Here is a 20,415-nt window from a genome sequence, read left to right as displayed (position 1 = left end):
TCACAGACAGTCAATTCAATCCTTTTCTTTTATGCCACATTTACTGTTAATGATGACAAAATTAATGTGTTTTATTTTCTCCGTTCTTATTTATTGTCACACCTCAGAATCTCAATACTGCCTCTCCGTCTTGGTTTTTCTTTCCTAAGCTATACAGTATCTTCAAATCTCATTCTCAAAACTAAGTCTGTCATTCCCGGTATGACCAATTAGGTCTTCCCGTACAATATCCCCTCTTGGGGTTGTCACTGCAGATGATGGGTAACCATTTCTAGAATTCTTGCTTCTGTGGTCTTCTTAATTGGGATTTCTGAAAGGTAAATTATATGTAAAAAAATTTTGGTGATGAACTGAAAACACAGTTTACACATAATTGAAACATGGGATGTAAAAAGTAGGATATGCCAAGAGTTCTATGCTAATGAGAAAATCATTATACTTAGAGAAAAAGACAAATAAAAGTAATGATTGATAAAGAGACAAAGAAAGCAATGATGAAATGAGTAAAGTAACTGAAATATTAAAGACATATTATAGTTTGCATTGATCAGAAAAGAATATTAAGAATGTTCATTTTATGGATATAAATATCATGATAATTTTTTTGTCCTATTTTGCAGCCTCTTTTGCCAACATCATTTTCCTCGGAGGATGTAAGTCAACTGTTAGAAATTGCTCTTAGGAATCGCCAAGATAAGAAGTCTACTGCCAGTGCAAGGGTCTTCTGTGATACAATAGTTGTCAGTAACCAGATCATTTCTAAGGTGACAAATGACCTCAGAAAGCTGATGCCTGCAAGAGCAAAAGAAGCAATTGAACAAGGTTCATTTAAGCAGCAGGTAAATTGGGTTTAGAAAATGTTTATTTTTGTTTCATTAGTTCATTTTCCATATACAGTAAAACCTCCTTATCTGAAGTCAATTCATTCTGAAGGCCCCCACCAGGAATGCAAAAATTCATGGATAATTGTCCCTAACAGTGTTTTTTTTTCACTTGTAAATATTCACTTAAGACTATAATTGCATTTTAAATGTACAGTAATATTATTTGCAACAATGAATGTACTGTACTGTTATAATAGTATAGTATTGTACTGTACTGTCGACAAAAATCTATAAGTTGAATTTGTTCCGTAACTGGAATACAAACCACGCTATTTAATAGGGGTATTACTTTCGGTGTAGCTGAAATGACGAGCCATTAAAATTTAGCGAAGGTTAACTACACATACCGTTCAGATGATGAACGGACGTTGCCGTTCTTCATCCTCGCCGTATATTGGCAGCCATTAATGACGTTTGCTTTTTCTTTTCTCTTAGTGTGTTTGTGAAGTTGACTTCTGCGACCATGCGCACCTGCCCTGGACTCTCCGGCCACCCTTGTGGGACGTTTATGTCGGCGGTGGAGACAGATCCTCACACCCTTTGTCCTGTATGCAGAGGTCAACGGTGTAGGGAGTGGTCTTCCTCCCAGTGGGAGAGGTTTGGGCGACAGCGGAAGATGTCCAAGCGAGATATTTCTCCTTCGAAGGTTCCTTCGAAGGAAGAAAAACCCAAGACCTCTTTTTCCATCTCCTGACCCTCCTCCCAAGCGTCTACTTGTTCGGCCTCTTACGAGAGACTGTCTAGTGGTAGCGTAGACCATGTTAATATCGGCCAAACCCGGTCCTCGAGAGATGGTGTTGCTTCCCCTAGCGAAGTGGCCCCACCTCTCCCCCCGGGTGAGGCCTTGTCACTAACTCCTTTGTTGCAGATTTGGTCTTCCTTGGGGCTCACGGGTCCGCCCTCCAAGGAAGCTTTGCTACAGTTCATCCGAATGGGTGCTGCTGTTCAGCATTCATCGTCACCGTCAGAGGTAGATCCTCTGACCCTCGTCGACGTTGTGGTGTCACCCTTGATCACATCCGACTCCTTTGCCCCTCCAGACTCTCCAGCGGTTGCCGTCGGCTTAGTTTCCCCCGTTCCTGAACATCCTTTGAGGGGGAAACCAAGTCTGTCTGTCTCTCCTGTGAGTGTTTCTCCCCCTCGGGGGAGTTCACTCATAGAGACTCCTCTACGGAAGACTGCTGCGGCGCACGGTCAGCTTGCTGATCCAATAGCCCCCAGAGGGCGCCTTCGTCGGAAAGCTCGCCCTCTACTTTGCCTTAGAGGTGTCCCTTCACCATCGGTGAAGAGGCGCCTCTTTGGTTCGTCTGCTTCGTCGTCGCAGCCGTCCCCTGCAGAGGAGCCTCTGCTGCATCCATCGAACCCTCAACCGTCGACCGTCATTGCTCCTGCTACTAGTCTTGAGACTTCGGTCCTGGACCTCTCTGCGGATCGTTTGCGATCCCCATCGGTGGATGCTCGCCCTTACAAAGGGCACATCCCAGTTCCTGACCATCGACCATTCAGACCTGCCGACCTTCCATCACCGTTCCTGTCACCGGTAAAGCCTCTTGAGGCTCTACCAAAGTGTGCAGCTGTGCGCCATTACCCTGCAGCTCGCCAACCTACAGGACATCAGCGCTCACCAGCAGCTCGTCAGCACTCTATAGTGCTTCGGCGTGCCCCTTCACCTGCTCGCCCTCATTGATGGCAGCAACATCATGCGCCTGAGCGGCGCCAACGCTCTCCTGTTCGCCCAGCGCCCACGTTCCTGCCTGCGCACCCTGCGCTCACACGCCCAGGGTCGCCCATGTGCCAGCACACTACTGCGCACCCACGATCTCCTGCGCCTCAGCAATCTTCTGCGCACCCTGCGCCTATGCGCCCACGATCTCCTACGCACCAGTGCCCTCCTGCTTGCCAACACTCACATGCGCGCCAGCACTCTCCTGCGCGCCAGCACTCTCCTGGCCGCCAGTCCTCTCCTGCGCACCAGCGCTCTCTTGCGCACCAATTATCTCCTGCGCGCCAGAGCTCTCCTGCCCGATAGCCTGCGCGCCAATTATCTCCTGCGCTCTCCTGCGCGTCAGCACTCTCCTGCCCGCCAGCACTCTCCAGCGCGCCAATTCTCTCCTGCGCACCAGCGCGCTCCCGCGCGCCAGTACTCACCTGCACGTCAACAAGTTCCTGCGTGCCAACACGGCAGCTAAAACAACACGCGCAAGGCAGCGCTCACCTGCGCGCCAGCGCTCTCCTAGACATCCGTGCTCTCCTGTGCGCCAGGTCTCTCCCGCGCGCATGCACCAAGACATGCGCACACACCACCACTCGCCTGCGCGCCAGTTTGCACCTGCGCACACGCGCCAATACTCTCCTGCGCGCTCGCGCCAATATTCTCCCACGCACGCGCGCCAGCAGACACGGGCACAGGAACTATACCCGGCAAGGTCACCATCGCCTCATTCCCCTCCCCGTAAACGCATTCCAGCGCGCCCTGCGGGAGAAGGGAAATAGGCACCAGCAGAGGGTTTCAGGATCCCTAAACTGCCTTCTAAGGTGGACCCATCTATTATGGTGACTCCTCGTAGGGAACCTTCGGTTCCTTTCTCTTCAAAGGATCTGTCTGACAGTGCATCAGTCAGTCAGCAGCCGCCTTGGTTCAGTGCCCTAGTCAGAGCTGTAACACAGGCATTCAAGCCTGTCCTGTCCGGCCGCTCGCCAGAGCAGCCTATAGCTCTGGACTCACGACATGGAACCATGGCTTCCTCTACCCCTTTGAAGAGGAAAAGAGGAGTTTCCGACGTGGTCACCTCCCGAGGGTGAAGCTGACTTCGTGCAGACCATCAAGGCTAGTCCCTCCAGTATCCCCCCAGGGATTCTCTCCCTTCCTGTCCGATGAAGAACATCCTTCACCAAGGGTATCTTCTGAGGAGAAGCACTCCTTCATCCCACCGTTGGAGGAAACCTCCCTTCACTCGGAGAGTTCCCCTCAGTCAGATATCAGGAGGGACACAACACTCAGGCCTTTGATGTTAGAGTCTTACCTCCTTCCTCGGAAGGAGTCTAAAGACTCTAAGACTCTGCCAAAGTCCTCCACCAGGACTACTAGAATGGAGACATCCAGCCACTCGAGGAATGTCCACGACTCACCCCAAGAAGAGCTCATTTGGACAGAAGGAGACTTCACTGCAAGTCCATCGTCAGGAGGAGAGCAACAAGAGTCAGAACATGCATTCTGACAGGTCTGACTCTAATGAAGGTTCTCAACGGGTTTTCCGACCCAGAGATACCCCCTCGAGAGGGCAAGGACACGGTCTTAGACCGCGTCTTCGGCACCAGTGCAGCCCTGCCCTGGTCTCAGGGGTTGAAGAGTATCAGGGACAAGATCGCCCCAACAGCTCTCCGACTTTGCCTCCTCCAACCGTGCCGGCTCTACGAACAAGCTCCTCCCACCTCCTCGTGTACTGCAGAGGAGGTACTTTGAGATCCTGGAGGAGCTCAGTCCAGCTCTTCCACTTCACCACTCTCTGGAAGAGCTAACCAGGGGAGTCCCTCTTGAGAGAGACTCCAGCCGGCAGGTCTCGTTCTCGGCAGCCGAAGTCCTTAACCAGGAAAAGGTCACAAAGTATGCGATGCAAGCTACTTCGTGGCTGGACATCTGGTTAGGGACCTTGGGTATCCTGATATGATCCAAGGATTTCTCCAAGGAGCATACCAAGAAGGCAATGGAGACCTTTCTCCTCTCAGGCACTCGCACGATCGATTTTCTTGCCCACCAAGTTTCGAACTCGTGGGCAAACACTGTCTTGAAACGTCGAGATGCAGTGTCTGAGAGGTTCCACCAACAGGTCCCCAGCATTGAGATAAATAGGCTCAGACATTCCTCCCTAGAGGGGTCCCACCTGTTTGAGCCTAAGGACGTGGAACTTGCTACTGAGAGGTGGAGGAAGTTTCATCAAGACTCCCTCCTCCATAGCGCTTTGAAATCCAAGCCCTATAAACCTCCAGCACCTCAGCAGTCCCGTCCAACCAAGACTGTGACGACGAAACCAGCAGCGAAGACAACGGTGTCTAATTGGCAAAAAGTCCTCCAGGGGAGGAAAGAATCCTAGAGGGAGTGGCCGAGGCCGCAAATGCTAGGATAGGCACTCCCCCTGCGTTTTCACCAGTGGGGGGATGCCTACAAAGTTGCTCAGACAGGTGGAAGCAACTCTTGGCCGATTCCTAGACAATCTCCGGGATTCGTCTAGTATATCGCGTCCCGTTGATAACATCTCTCCCTCCCCTGACCAGGAATCCAATGTCAATAGACTCCCTTGCCATGGGATCAGCAAGGGGGCAGGCCCTTTGGGCAGAAGTCCAAACCCTGTTGAAGTTGGGCGCTCTCCAAGAGGTCCTCAATGGATCCCCAGGCTTCTTCAGTCGACTCATTCTTGTAAGAAAGGCGTCTGGAGGCTGGAGACCAGTCATCGACCTCTCAGCCCTGAACAATTTTGTCAAACAAACTCCGTTCAGCATGAAGACGGCAGACACGGTCAGACTAGCAGTAAGACCTCAGGACTTCATATGTACACTGGACCTAAAGGAGGCATACTTCCAGATCCCAGTTCATCCATCTTCAAGGTAGTACTTAAGATTCAGCCTAGACAACAGAAAGTACCAGTTCAAGGTGCTGTGCTTCGGTCTTTCCACAGCACCTCAAGTTTTCACCAGTGTTTGCCCTAGTGTCATCTTGGGCACACAGGATTGGCATCTGTCTCCTCCGTTATCTGGACGACTGGCTAATCCTAGCACTCAGTGTCAACCCTTCTTCAACACCGAGACAAACTTCTGAGACTTTGCCAAGATGTGGTGATCATGGTAGATCTCGAGAAGTCATCCCTGCCTCCTACACAGTGACTGGTATACCTAGGCATGATTATAGACACCAATCTCCACAAAGCCTTCCCATCAGACGACAGAATAACAAGGCTGAGAAAGGTCGCAAGATCCTTTCTCAGACGAGAAGAACTTCCAGCCCAAACGTGGTTATGTCTCCTCGGTCACCCTAACATCGCTGGCCCGTCTAATTCCCAATGGTCGCCTCAGGATGAGATCCCTGTAGTGGCAACTCAAGTCCGGGTGGAATCAGACTCGCGATTCCCCGGACATCCGGATCCCCAGGAGATCAGTGGAACTGACGGACCTCCAGTGGTGGGTGGCAGACGAGAACCTACGAAAGGGAGTGGATCTTCTTGTCCTCCCCCTGGATTTGATGCTGTTCTCAGACACTTCAAAAAAAGGGTGGGAGGCCCACGTGCTGCACCACACGACCTGAGGCCACTGGTCAGAGTCAGAAGAGTACCTCCACATAAATCTCCTAGAGATGAAGGCCATCTTTCTGGCCCTTCAACAGTTCCAACAGTTCCTGGTGGGCCACTAATTGGTGGTGATGAGCGACAACACCACAGTAGTGGCTTACATCAACAAGCAAGGAGGTACTTTTTTGCAGCATCTATCCCATCTAGCAGTAGAGATACTGAGATGGGCCGAAATCCACTCGATACCACTATTGGCACACTTCTTTCCGGGCAAAAGGAATTTGCTCGCCGACATTCTGAGCAGAGCATCTCAGATAGTGAGTACCGAGTGGTCTTTGGATCATCTAGTAGCCAACAAAGTCCTGACTTCGTGGGGTTCTCCGACTGTGGACCTCTTCGCAACAGCCCTGAACTTCGGGCTCCCGCTGTATTGTTCCCCAGTCCCAGACCCCAAGGCTCTCTGGCAAGATGCATTCCAACAACGGTGGGACAACATTGACGTTTACGCCTTTCCCCCCATTCTGTCTGATGAGGAGGGTACTCAACAAGACCAGAACATCGGTCAATCTTTCAATGACCCTCATAGCTCTGCTATGGCATCACGCAGAATGGTTTCCGGACCTTCTGCAGCTTCTAACAGAACCCCAACGAGAACTCCCTCCACGACACAATCTACTCAAACAACCACATGCCAACATATTCCACAAAGCCGTAGCTTCGCTACGATTTCATGCCTGGAGACTATCCAGCATCTCCTCTCTCAGAGAGGATTTTCGCAACAAGTGCGACTAGGATGTCTGGATACCTGCGTAAGTCATCAGTAGCAGTCTACCAGGCAAAGTAGAAAGTCTTCTGTGGTTGGTGTCGTGGAAGGGGTATCTCTCCTCTCGATGCCACTATTCCAGCAATAGCGGAGTTCCTCGTGTATTTGCATGAAGAAATGCGCCTGTCATTCTCGGCAGTAAAAGGCTATCGCTCAGCCTTAAGCCTCGCCTTTAGATTGAAAGGAATGGACATTTCTTCATCGCTAGAACTTTCCTTACTCATACGGAGTTATGAACTTACCTGTCCTCAGTCAGAAATGAGACCTCCCTCATGGAATGTGGTTCGAGTTCTCAGGTCTCTTAAGAGACATCCCTATGAACCATTACGCCAGGCAAGCGTTCGCCACCTGACTTAGAAGACGGTGTTCCTGCTAGCTTTGGCTTCAGCCAAACGAATCAGTGAACTTCATGGTCTCTCATACGACATCGCCCATTCAAGGGGATGGGGAGAGGTAACGTTCAGCTTCGTCCCTGAGTTTATTGCTAATATTCAGAACCCGGGAATAGCAGATCCATGATTCGACTCCTTCCAAATTTCTAGTCTCCGTACTGTAACAGATGAACCAGACCATCTCTTACTATGCCCAGTGAGGAGTTTAAAGCTGTATCTTAAGAAACAGCTGCAGCCCCTTCCCGTGTGCACTATTCGTCAGCACAGGAAGGACCAAGAGGAGGGTCACCAAGAACACCATCTCAGCATGGATTCGTAAGGTCATAGACCATGCATTGAATCCAGACCCTCCTCCTTCACGTTGCCCCAGAGCTCATGATGTCAGGCGTAACTACGTCCCTGGCATTCAAGTGAAACTTCTCAGTGACGCAGGTTCTTCAAGCTGGGGTGTGGAATCGTCAGACCACTTTCACATCCCACTACCAGCAAGATGTGATCCACAGGAGACTCGATACATTCTCTATCGGTCCTGTGGTGGCTGCTCAACAGCTGGTTTAAACCTCAAAATATTTATTGTACAAGTGGCTGAAGCTTGAGGTCATTGTTACCCGGTTTAAGTCTGCGTGAATGAAAAGGTTTGACTGGCCCTTATTCTTTTCTTCCACCTTCCCCTCTCTTGGGGAAAGTAGCTTCCTGGGTTCTCTGCACAGCTGACCTCATACCACTGCAGGTAAACCATGCTCCCTCGTGTACCTAGTATTAAGACTAATACTGTTGTGTCCCCATACCCTGGTGAGGTGGTATTGGGAAAGTCCTAGTTACAAAGTTTTTCCTTCTAAAGAACTCGGAATAACTTCTACCTGGACAGTCACACTTCTATATACCTCAACACACAGCTTTTGTATGCCGCGGACCTTGCGTAGCAAGGTTTTAGCGAGGTCAGGGACTCCTTATTGTTGAGTACTGACATACTCGGATAAGGAGCCCCCGGGTAAAGCCAAAAGCCAGATTGGCTGGGACGTCCACCCTACCTAAGGGGTGAGTCACCCGTTTTAAATAGCGTGGTTTGTATTCCATTTATGGTACAAATGACAAATTCATAGATAATTTGTATTTTTCCTAACTGTACAAACCTTAGCTATTTAAACAAACTTACCCGCCAGCCCTATCCCCCTTGAAGTCCTACCTCCAAGCAAAGTGAGCTCAATCACAGGGTTGTGAGGGGGGGGGGTGGCAGTAGCAAGCTACCCTCCCCTACCCCCACTAACTAGCAGTATGGGTAGTTAACCCTCGCTAAATTTCAGTGGCTCGTCATTTCAACCACGCCGAAAGTAATACCCCTATTAAATAGCCAAGGTTTGTATAGTTAGGAAAAATACTAATTATCTACGAATTTGTCATGTTTGGAGATTTTGAGTATTTTAAAAGTTTCGGCCCATACATCTTGGGAAATAGATTGTAATATTCCCTTTAGACTGTATAAATCCCTTATTTTATCGGATTTTTCATATGGATTTGAAATTCTTTAGCCTTATCCACCTAGTTAAAGTTTTTAGATTCCACTAACTTTGCTTGCATCAGATTAGCTACTGTTGCTTTTAGGTCATTCCCCCATCCCTAGTCATTAGTTGATGCAGGTGAGTGGCCTATGGACTTAGTCTAGAATGGTTAGATATTGGTATAGGTTATAGAGTTTGTTTTGGTTAGCCCTATAGCAGGAAAAGACACTTTCTCAACACTTAATCAGCACCTGTACCTTTTGTTCTAAAGTAATCATGTTCTGGCACTTATTATTATTACTAGCCAAGCTACAACCCTAGTTGGAAAAGCAAGATGCTATAAGCCCAAGGGCTCCATCAGGGAAAAATAGCCCAGTAAGAAAGGAAATAAGGAAATAAATAGATGATGAGAACAAATTAACAATAAATTCTAAAAACAGTAACAATGTCAAAACAGATATGTCATATATAAACTATAAAAAGACTTAAGTCAGCCTGTTCAACATAAAAGCATTTTCTGCAACTTAGAACATTTGAAGTTCTACTGATTCAATTACCCGATTAGGAAGATCATTCCACAGCTTGGTTTGCTAGATAATAATGCTCTCAAGGGTATATGACTAAAGTTGAACACAAAAATATATGTTAAAGGAAAGCAAGCCTAGATGTTAACACTGTGGTGGTTACAGCAAAACAGAGGCAGACTGAAGGAGGTGTGATGTTGCATAGTCAAGCTACAAAGAATGTTAAATATCAATGCCACAAGAAGCCTGTTTTGATGTATAACCATAGTCAAAATGCCTGTAGAAAGCAGTGCCCTATAGTCATTACCAGTAATGCTTTGTCATCACCATAGATTTGTTTACATACTGGAGCAGCTTTCTACAGGAAAGATATGATCCTTAGTATGCTAGTAAGAGCTAAGTTCTTTGTCAACTTAATGTCCATTTAGATGCCATTAAAAGAATAATTTTTTTATAGAATAATTATTTTTTTCAATGCTGACTGAGGTTCATCTACCATTGCTATTTCTTTTTAGAAAGGGATGAACTCAATCATATATTTTAAAGTACAAAAGCGTCCCTCTTTTTATACAACACTCCTAAAGTCCTCCTTTAATCAAATGAATAGCCCGTCACCTCTGAAAGCTATTTTTCTTGTCAAGTTTAGTGGTGTATTTGGTTTTTGAAAAAGATGGCTAGTTTTATCACGTTGAAGTCTTTAATACTATTAAAATACTGTGTATTTTTGTTTGTAATTCATTAATGGGCTTAATAATATTAACTTACATTCTTTCCAGTGCTGATGCTCTTTTAGGTTTGGAATTTAACTATAGAGTATTAGGCAAACATTGATGTCTTAAATTTTAGATGTCCTTAACTTTTGTAAGTTGGCATCAGTAAGATAAAGAAAATTTACTGTGTATATTTCTTTTTCAGCTCAATAGCAGTAAAAGTAAACAGAATGATGATAGCAGTAAAAATAAGAAAGAAGAAAGACGTAAGAAGGCAGCAGGAGGAAAGTATGGTGGGGGAACTCAAGGACGAGAAACCAAGACAAAGTCTACTAAAAGTAAGAACAAAGGTAGAAGAGCAGCAGCTCAAGATTCAGACTCTGAAGAGGATCAGACTCGTCAGGCTGCAGGTGAAGGATCAGGGAAATTCCCAAAGATCGAGTTCCTCTCTTTAGAAAAACTTCAGGAAGAAATTTCAAATGAAAAAGAGCTTGTTGACTGTCCAGAAGAACTGACTGAAGAAATAGCAAAGAACCTTCTGGAGTCATTAACTAAGGAATTCCAAGAAGTGGTTCAGACAGCATTTTTGGCAACTGTTGCTATAGGAGGAGATACTCGTAAGAAAACACATCAGCAGCTTCAAGAAAAGGTGTCGGCCTTAATTACTACTATAAAACTATCTGAAAAAGGTTTAAAGGTAAGAAAATTACTGAATATATTGTTTAACTAAGAATTTATACCTGGGATGTTTTCTTTAGATTACAGGATATATATGGTAAGAAATATTTTTTACTTTCTTGCTTAATATTAAAATGCTATTTGTTCCAACACGGAGTACTTACCTTGAATTACTTTCTTAGGAGGCTCTGGGATCTCTTTAATTACCGACCAAGAATTTTGCGTAGTACCCCTCTCTCCGTTACCTTGTCGGGGCGCTCCGGGCTGGAAGGATACTCGCCCTGGGATAAGCGCGGGGGGCCGCACTTGTTAGCTCGCCAGTAAGCGTCTGGTCGCGGCGTAGATAACATCTCGCTGCTCTCTCTCACTTATCCCGTCCGATCACCTTGTGTACCACATGTTCCTTTGTGTTCTCCATCCCTTGTGTCCCACGTGTTTCCTTGTGTTCCTTTCCCTTGTGTACCACGTGTTCCCGTTGTGTTCCTTACCTTTCCCTTGTGTTCTTGTGTCGTTTGCGTGTTCGCTTTCCACTATGGAATCCCAGCGTCGCTGTCCCGGGCCCCAAGCTGGTAAGTCTTGTGGAGCCTGGCTCTCTAGGCCTGAGGTCAACCCGTACACGTTGTGCTCCTTGTGTCGGGGGAATAAGTGCTCCCCTTCCTCCACGTGCCCTGAGTGCGAGTCTTGGCCGGAGCTGCAGTGGACCTTGTTCTCCAAAAAGAAGAAGAAGGCGTCCAAGAGATCTTCTAAGAAGACAGGCCTTACCTCACCGCTAACGTTGTCCTCAGCGCAGTCAGAGAGAGGTTCTCCTTCACCTTCCCCTACCCAGAGTAGGGGACGAGGTAAGTCCGTTGCGGAGAAATGGCTCATTGCCGTTCCTCATGAGTCTGATGTCGGGGAATCTCTTGTTAAGGGGCCTACACAGACGAATGGGGGGTCTGCTAGTGTGGCGGAAGTGTTTAGTAGACGAAGGCCTAGTGTCCGCAGGACCCGTCTCAGGTGAAGACCTGGTGTAGGGGAAGCCCAAAACAGCGCTTATCCCCACGCCCTGGCAGTGTTTTTCAGGTTCAGCGGGTTCCGGGGGTGGTCGGGACAAAGAAAGGCGGCCCACGTGTTCTTCGGACCCCGACTCCATCGTGTGGACGGCGCCTAGAACGCCCTTCAGGTCCCCCATGAGGCAGGAGGAGGAGGTCGAAGGATGGTTCGCCTCTCGGCCTGTTATTTGCTCACCCCCGGCGCCATCAGCTACGCTTCCGCTGGACTTCAGGGAGCCCTCGACCCTGATTTCCAAACCAAGGACCCCTAGGAGGCTCGTAATTGAAACGGACGACTCAGCAAGCTCTTATTCTTCGGACGACTGCTCCTCCTACAGTTCCTAATCTTCAGAAAGTTCCAGTGGATGATACTCCAGGAGGAAGAGGAAGCGTTCCAGGAGGAGGAGACCAAGCTCCCACGTCAGCCCGGCCAAGAAGAGGTCGAAGTCCTCGAGGAGGAGGTACAAGAAGAGGAGTTCCTCGAGGAGGAGGTATATAACAGTAGTCTGACACCGTCGTGAGTCTAGCAAGAAGGTTGCCTCTCCATTGCCTGCCTCGGTGGCTGCTGGAGTCGCTTCCGTACCCTTGCCCAGTGTCTCTTCGGCTCCGCCCGCTCGTCGGGTGCGGCCGTTGGCACACTTTCAGTTGCCCCGACCTAGTAAGTCAGCGGCTCCACCCGTGTGTTGTGAACTTTTGCTGGTTAGACCCAGCGGCTCAGCTCCAGAACCTTTCGTCACAGTGGCTCCGGCCAAGTTTCGGGATACGCCGCTGCCTCGACCAACAACCAGCGCCATCCGGGTTACCCCGGGAGGGGGTAGACCCATGATGGCTACCTCCGCCCTGGCGGCTCTACCCGCGATGGAGGCAGCCTCTCCATCACCCCACCAGGAGGGGAGGGATGCCTCCGCTCCCACGGATCCCTCCATGTTCGATGAGGCCTACGACACGGAGGTACAGATTGTGGACAAACTTATGGGCTCAGTCGAGTGCTCTCCGGACGAGGTCTCGTCTTACCGTAAGGTGTTAGCTCTTATCCGACATCACCATAGGTTAGACGAGCCTCAGCCAGCAGTGGAACAAGCTTGGCTCTCAGGTCTGGGCAGGATGGTTGACAATCCTGTCCAGCAGAAACCATCTCTGACCCTACCTTTAGCACCCAATGTTGTCCTGGGAATGGAACATGTGGACCGTTTCGTGTCAGGCCCGAAGAACTCGTTGAGGGCACAGGGTTCCTTCAAGCTCCTGCCGGGTCTTAGGACCAAGAAGAAATTCTATGTGCCTGACGGGCGGCACTCAGGGCCCCGCACATTGGAGGAAGCGGTCGCTACCCTGAACCAGGGCAACGCGGATGAACAAAGCCTAAACGCACCAGTGGTCTTCTCGCAAGCGGAGGCTGCCATGATGGAAGACACCTCACAGGACATCGTGAATGTCACTTCTTGGCTGGACTGGTGGGCATGCACTCTAGCAGGCTTCCAGCTTTCGCACGACCTGTCAGTCCCTGAAAATCAGGCGCTCTTGCAAGAACTAATCCTGAGGAACTCTCCCATCTGGTGTGAGACTGTGTTCCCCCTTCAAGCAGTGGCTGAGACGGTAGAGAGGGTCGGCAAGATGAAGGGTACGGCCAAGCCCAGGCAGCCATTATCAAGACGACCCCCTGTGAGAAGAGCTTCTACAGATGGGGCCTACCCGCCTACGCCTCCAGCTAGGCAGGAGGCTTCCGCCTCTTCCTGGCACCAATCTCCTCGGCCCTCCTTTAGGCCCAAATACTCAGGGTCAAGGAGAGGCCGTTCCAACCGTCTCCCTAGAAGGAGATAGGGAGAGAGGCCCCCTACACCTTCCCACGCCTCAGGTGGGGGATGCCTCAAACGATATTGGCAAGCATGGTGGGACAACGGAGCGGACCCGTGGATGGTGACAGTTCTCAGGGAGGGATACTGTACAGGATTCCCTTCCTGTCAGATCCGCCCCCGTTGATCCCCGAACATCGGGCGGAGTGGCTGGCGCCCAAAGACTCGGAAAAGAAAGCAGCCCTGCAAGCAGAAGTGGAAGCCATGCTTAACAAGGGAGCCCTACAACCCGTGCACGAGCCTTCCCCGGGCTTCTACAGCAGACTCTTCCTGGTGGAGAAGGCGACGGGAGGTTGGAGGCCAGTCATCGACCTCTCGGCTCTGAACAAGTTCATCAAGAAGACCCCCTTCAAGATGGACACGCCGAAGTCGGTGATGGCAGCCTTGAGAGAAGGGGATTTCATGATGTCCCTGGATCTCAAGGATGCTTACTTTCAGATTCCCGTTCACCCCTCCAGCAGGAAGTTCCTCAGATTAAGGTGGGGCTCTCAGACCCTTCAGTTCAAGACCCTCTGCTTCGGCCTGTCGACAGCTCCACAAGTGTTCACGAGGGTCTTCGCCCTGGTATTGGTCTGGGCACACAAGCAGGGCATCAAGCTGATCAGGTACCTCGACGACTGGTTGCTGTTTTCAGCCTCAGAGGCAGACTTAAAGATTCAAGGCTCACTTCTGTTGCAGTTCTGCAAGGACCTCGGGATCACGATCAACCTTGAGAAATCACAGATAGTCTCCACCACCAGGATGACATACCTGGGGATGATCCTAGATTCCCAGCTGACGAGAGCCTTCCCCTCCCAGGAGAGGTTGGACAACCTAGACCAGGTGATTCAACCGTTTCTAGCTGGCACTCCAGTGAGGGCCAAGGATTGGCAGAGGTTAGTGGGTCACCTGGTCTCGTTGGAGAAATTGGTCCCACAGGGCAGGCTCAAGCTAAGACCAATCCAGTAGAACCTGAAGGATCTCTGGTCAGTGGAGGAGTCCCCGCAGAAGATAATCCCGGTGTCCCCTTCCTCCAAGGACACTCTCCTCTGGTGGTCCAACAGGAGTCACACGTTGAAGGGAATCCCATTCGGCTCCGCCCCTCCGGAGATGCTGCTCTTCACGGAGGCATCGAAGGATGGGTGGGGAGCTCATCTCCTCGAGGAAACAGCAGAGGGGAAATGGTCAGTGGAAGAAAAGACCCGGCACATCAATCTTCTAGAGCTCATGGCAGTGCAGAATGCCCGGGTAAAATTCGCCTGTCTCCTCCGGGGGAACTCGGTGGCACTTGTGCGACAACGCCACGGTAGTGGCGTACATCAAAAAGCAGGGAGGCTTAAGGTCAAGGGAACTGTGCGACCTCACGGCTCAGATCCTGGAATGGACCGAAATGAACCACATTCTGTTAACGGCCAGGTTCATTCCGGGAAAAAGGAACATCTTGGCAGACGGACTGAGCAGGACAGGTCAGGTGGTAGGGTCAGAATGGTCCCTTCATCCCCAGGTGGCACAGGAAGTTGTCCGGCGTTGGGGCTCCCCAGTGATAGACCTGTTCGCCACAAGACTCAATGCAAAGCTCCCCGTATTCTACTCCCCGGTGCCAGACCCGACAGCAGCGTTCGAGGACGCCTTCCAGCACTCATGGGACGGCCTCGACGGCTACGCCTTTCCCTCCTTCGGGATCATCAGGCAGGTTCTCAACAGGCTAAGGCAATCCAATTCCACAAAGATGATTTTGGTCGCGCCCTGGTGGCCGGAGAGGGAGTGGTTCGCCGATTTTCAGGACCTGGCCACTCTTCCTCCGTGGCCTCTACCAGCAAGAGAAGACCTGCTAAGTCAGCCTCACTTCCGAAGGTTACACGAAAACCCACAGGGTCTGAGGCTACACGCATGGAGGTTATCAAGCGCCTGCTAAGGTGAGAAGGCTTCTCGGACAAGACTGCGGACAGGATGTCGGGGTATTTCCGGAAGTCCTCATGCGTTATGTACCAGGCAAAATGGGCAACGTTTGTCAAATGGTGTGCCACTCAGAATCTGCGGCCTTTAGACGCTTCGGTCCACACTATCGCACACTTCTTAGTGCACTTGAGAGACGACCTGGGAGTCTCCATCCCAGCCATCAAAGGAGTCTGTGCGGCACTGGGTCAGGTTTTCCAACTCGAGGGCATTAACCTGGGGACCTCTCGCCACATCTCCATGTTCATCAGAAGTTTTGAGCAGTCTGTGACCCCCGCTCCTCGAGGGTCCCCCAGTGGGATGTAGCCAAGGTCCTCAGGGCTCTCTCAAGGCCCCCCTTCGAACCGCTTAAAGACATTCTGGACAAGGACCTCACCCTCAAAGCCGTCTTCTTGTTGGCTCTGGCCTCGGCCAAACTGGTGAGCGAGCTCCACGGGTTGTCCTTCGAGGTCTCTCACTCGAAAGGTTGGAAGGACATGTCGTTTAAGTTCTTGCCAGATTTCGTGGCGAAAACCCAGAACCCTGCAATTGCGGATCCTAGGTTCGAGGAATTCTCCATTCCAGCAATTCCGCACTCGGGCAACCCGGAAGACCTGCTCTTGTGCCCCGTAAAGACTACCAGGAAATACCTCAGTATGACTTCCAAACTCAGTCCAGCTATCAAGAGTTTGTTCGTTTCCACAGGTCCAGTCAAGAAGGCAGTTTCCAAGAATACTATATGCTTCTGGCTCTGATAGGTTATAAAAAGGGCTTACGAGAGTGATGGCTCTACGGTCCCTGGGACCCCGAGACCCCATGATATTAAGGGCCTTAGCACATCCTTGGCCTTTGACACTAACATGGCAGTGGGCCAGATCTTACGGGCGGTCACTTGGGCTAGACAGTCCACCTTTACAGCCCATTACCTGAAGGATTGTACAAGAAAGTACCTGGATGCCTTCTCCATTGGACCAGTCATTTCAGCTATGCAGCAAGTTTAGTAGTTTGGGTCCTGGGTAGCCCGTGGGAAGTAATCGTAAGTGACACAGGTTCCTCCTTACTATCCCCCTTCCTTGCTACCCCTTTTTTCCTATATCCCATCCTTTTCCCTATTCTCCTTCCATGTGAGAGTGGGACGTTGAGGCACACCATGTCTGGATTATAATTAAAGGTGAGTTGTACATAAGGTAGACTTTTGCGTGCTTTCCCCTGCTCTCCTACCTCTCCCTGGGCAATCTAGACCTAGCCTCCTATCTAGGTCGTGTGCCCCAGGAAGTTTTGAATATTCCGAACTGTAAGCAACTCCCTCCTCCTAAGGTATAAGTCTCCTAAGAAAGTAGTTCGAGGTAAGTACTCCGTGTTGGAACAAATCACAAATTTTAAATAATTTGTATTTTTCCTAAGAGTACTTACCTCGAACTACTTTCGGGTTATGGCCCACCCATCCTACCCCGAGTATCTTACAGGAGTTCGAGGAGGACTTAAACATACGCTTACTGGCGAGCTAACAAGCGCGGCCCCACGCACTAACCCCGGGTTGCCCCTGGGCGAATATCCTTCCGCCCCGGAGCACCCCGACAAGGTAACGTAGAGAGGGGGAACTACGCAAAATTCTTGGTCGGTAATTGAGGAGATCCCAGATCCTCCTAAGAAAGTAGTTTGAGGTTAGTACTGTTAGGAAAAATACAAATTACAGTACTTAAAATTTGTGATGTTTAGGGCCATTATGAAAACCTTAAGTGTTTTGGAATTTTTTTAGTTAGTCTATGTTCCTACATGAATACAGACTTTTCATTTGTTTAATGTTATCACTGCAAAGTTGGAATGGCCATTGATTGTTTACAAAGCTAGTTAGTTAATAACAGGTATGTGGGAATTCCCCACCCACCTGTCTCAGTGTCTCCCTGAGTAAAGTAACTTTTGTATTTGGCTGCCTGCTATTTAACTTCACTTTGTATTTGTTCCGACACAAATAAAAACCCTCGTTCTATATGTAGGAGTTAGATTCAGTGCAAGCTGGTGTTCTGGCCATAAAAAGTTTTGAGCAAGGTGACAACCAACCTCCCAGCAATTGTGGTGGGTAGTGGCGGAGACACCCAGTCCACCCGCTCACTCACTATCTCATCCACTTTTGATTTGGCCCCGGTAGAGAGCAGATGTGTTCCCCTGCCTCTCTGTTTTCTTTTCAGTACCTATACTGACTTTGTTTTCTTTTTCTATTTGCAGATGTGACTGTGCAGTTTTCTGAGGAAGCAGCATGCGGGTTTCCCCGGGCACAATCGGCCATACCTCTTATATATTCCGGTCCTCCTTGGAGACAGATCCTCACCAGCTTTGACCATAATGCAGAGGACAGTCCTGCTTGGAGGAGTCTCCTCATGGCAAGTGTCGGGAGGGGGCATTCTCCCAGTGGGAATGGTTCCACTGTAGGAGAAAGAATAATTCAAAGAGGGATTCTTCGCTCCCTAGCTCTGCCTCAAAGGCTAAGAAACAGAGATCTCCTTTTGCTGGAACTCGCTAACCTGTGTCTGCTCGTTCGGTCTTCTCGGGAGGAGGATTTGTTAAGAGAGATGTGCCTTTGACCCCCGAACAACCTTCAGGTATGGAAGACACTTTTGCTTCCCCTGGCAAAGCAGCAGTGCCTTCTCCCTGTGGAAAGTTTTCCCTTAACACTCTGCGTCAGTTGTGGCCATCCTTGCGACTTGGGTACCCCATCAAAGGACAAGCTTTAGGTGGTGTTGAAGCATGGCGCACAGTAGGAGCCCCCATCTGCTCCTGGTCGGGTTGGCCTCAGCCCTTCCCCCTCTCGTGTCGAGAAAAGGGAGTCCTTTCTCTCTGGCATCATAAACTATGCCTCTCCTTCCTCCGTAGTTCCTCCTCCACTGGAGGTTTTGCAAATTGTCCCTCTCGAGGGTAATAACCTCGCTCGCACATACCCGGGGTGAGCTTGCACGCTTAGCAAGAGGACCCTAGTCATCTTCCTCCCTTCGAGCGTGTTGACCCTGCAGGGAATTCGTTTATGGAGTTGTATAGGCTCTCACCCATCACTGCAGACTATCCAGCGTCTCCCGTTCCCACCTGTGACTCATTACCTCCTCTCTGTAGCTCTCTTGGACTTCACAGTCCCCGGAATCCTCCCAACCACGAGAATTTTATAAGCTTCCAGGGACTCCTCCTAAGGAGGCACATAGCATCCTCGCCTCCTTCACAGGCAAGTCCCAGGGTCGAAAGGATATGAATTCCCTTCCAATGAACTGGGCGTTAAAGGTGGTTGACAACCCCATTCTTCAGCGAAGGATTCAGCAGGCCATTGCGGCTGCGTCGGCTTCCACTTACAAGGAACCTCCTCCTAAGTCTTCTTCCCCTATTAAAGTGTATGATAACGACCATAACCCACCCCTCACTCAGCCGGGTATAAGCCAGAAGATGTATGTAGAACCTGATGATGATTTGGACTGTTCAGACAGCTTGCTACCAGCACCACCCAGCCCTAAAGCTCTGACCACTGAAAAGTGAGAGTCAGCTTCTGTGTTTCTCCAGGTCCTGTCTTTCATTTGGACAGTCATTGGCCTTGGGAACCTATTTACACCACCCAGTGGGGCAGGACATGACCTTAGATCTTCTCTGTTGAACCACCGAGCTCAAGAAGAAGCCAAGGTTAGAACTTCCTTGGTCTAAGCTGGTGACTGGTTCAATAAGGAAGAGGAACTTGCTGATCTCTGCGAAGAAAGACTCCCTTAGGATTGGAAACTCATCCAGACTATTTCCTCCTTTTGTAAGGCAAAGGAAATATTACAATATTCTCAAAGAAGCTCCTTCTCCCCTGCCTTTAGACTCGGCAGTGACGGCCATAGCTGTGGAGAAGCTATCGGTACAATCAATTGTGTTTTTAGCCGGTGATGCTTCAGGAATGGAGAGGCTAACGAAAGCGACCCTTCAAACCTTTTCTTGGATGGACCACTGGTCGGATACTGCCAGCTATCTGGCCGACACCGAAGATCTGCCCAAACATTTTACCTAACGTTAAGAGATTGTTTTATGATGATAGTTATTAGCATAGAGATAGCTTAAATGGAAATGAAATTAGAGAAATAACGAATGTTATATATCCTTGGAGGTATAACATGATGCCCCGAAAGTGGGAGACTATTCTTTGTTGTCTCCGCATTGGTCACACTCGGCGAACACATGAGTTTCTGATGACTGGGCAACAACAGCCATATTGCAATGACCGTTTGATACCCCTGATATTGAGGCATTTGTTGACCGAATGCCCTACTTTTAGCACCTCAAGAAATAGATATCTGTTTGAGGCTCGAGATTCTCGGCAAGGATGTGTTATACTATGCTAGTGGTATTTTTGGATTCATTTCAGAAGCAGGACTTCTGAAAGCTATTTAAATTTTATAATGACATCTTCCCTTTTATGGTTTTGATTGAATATTCATTTATTCTTTATTCATAATAAATGATATCAACATCAATGACCTTCAATGTCAGGATGCCAGAAAACTTCAAATAAATCAATAAATCTGTTAATTTTGTGCAAGTTAGAAAGAAGAGGATCTTATAGCACTTATTGGCGAATTTGTAATGTTACTCCATTACTGTACAGAAATCTCTCGATTATGGTCAAGAAGATTGTATGATTGGCCTTGATTTTAGTGCTGCCTTTGACCTTGTTAACCATAGTCCCTTGTTTTCAAACTCAAACACTTGGGAGTGGATGGGTCTTTTCTTAGCATCATTATTGAATTTTTAAGTAATAGATTGCAAAGAGTGTTAGCCCAATTACTTTTCGTACTACTGTATAGACATATGACGTGGTTTG

The 20,415-nt window shown here is 49.1% G+C and overlaps 1 protein-coding gene across 1 annotated transcript in view; it reads left to right on the top strand.

Moving 5' to 3' along the window:
* Positions 1-20,415, top strand: part of Ufl1 (UFM1 specific ligase 1) — a 267,931-nt gene that overhangs the window by 89,279 nt on the left and 158,237 nt on the right. The window contains exons 6-7 of the mRNA XM_068380989.1: positions 621-839; positions 10,317-10,808. Coding sequence (XP_068237090.1) covers positions 621-839; positions 10,317-10,808 — 711 coding nt within the window. The remainder of the gene's footprint in view (positions 1-620; positions 840-10,316; positions 10,809-20,415) is intronic.

The sequence above is a fragment of the Palaemon carinicauda genome, chromosome 10 (assembly GCF_036898095.1).
Source record: "Palaemon carinicauda isolate YSFRI2023 chromosome 10, ASM3689809v2, whole genome shotgun sequence".
Classification (NCBI taxonomy): Eukaryota; Metazoa; Arthropoda; class Malacostraca; order Decapoda; family Palaemonidae; genus Palaemon; species Palaemon carinicauda.
The sequence above is the reverse complement of the archived record's forward strand: the minus strand, read 5'-3'. Positions and strand labels throughout refer to the sequence as shown.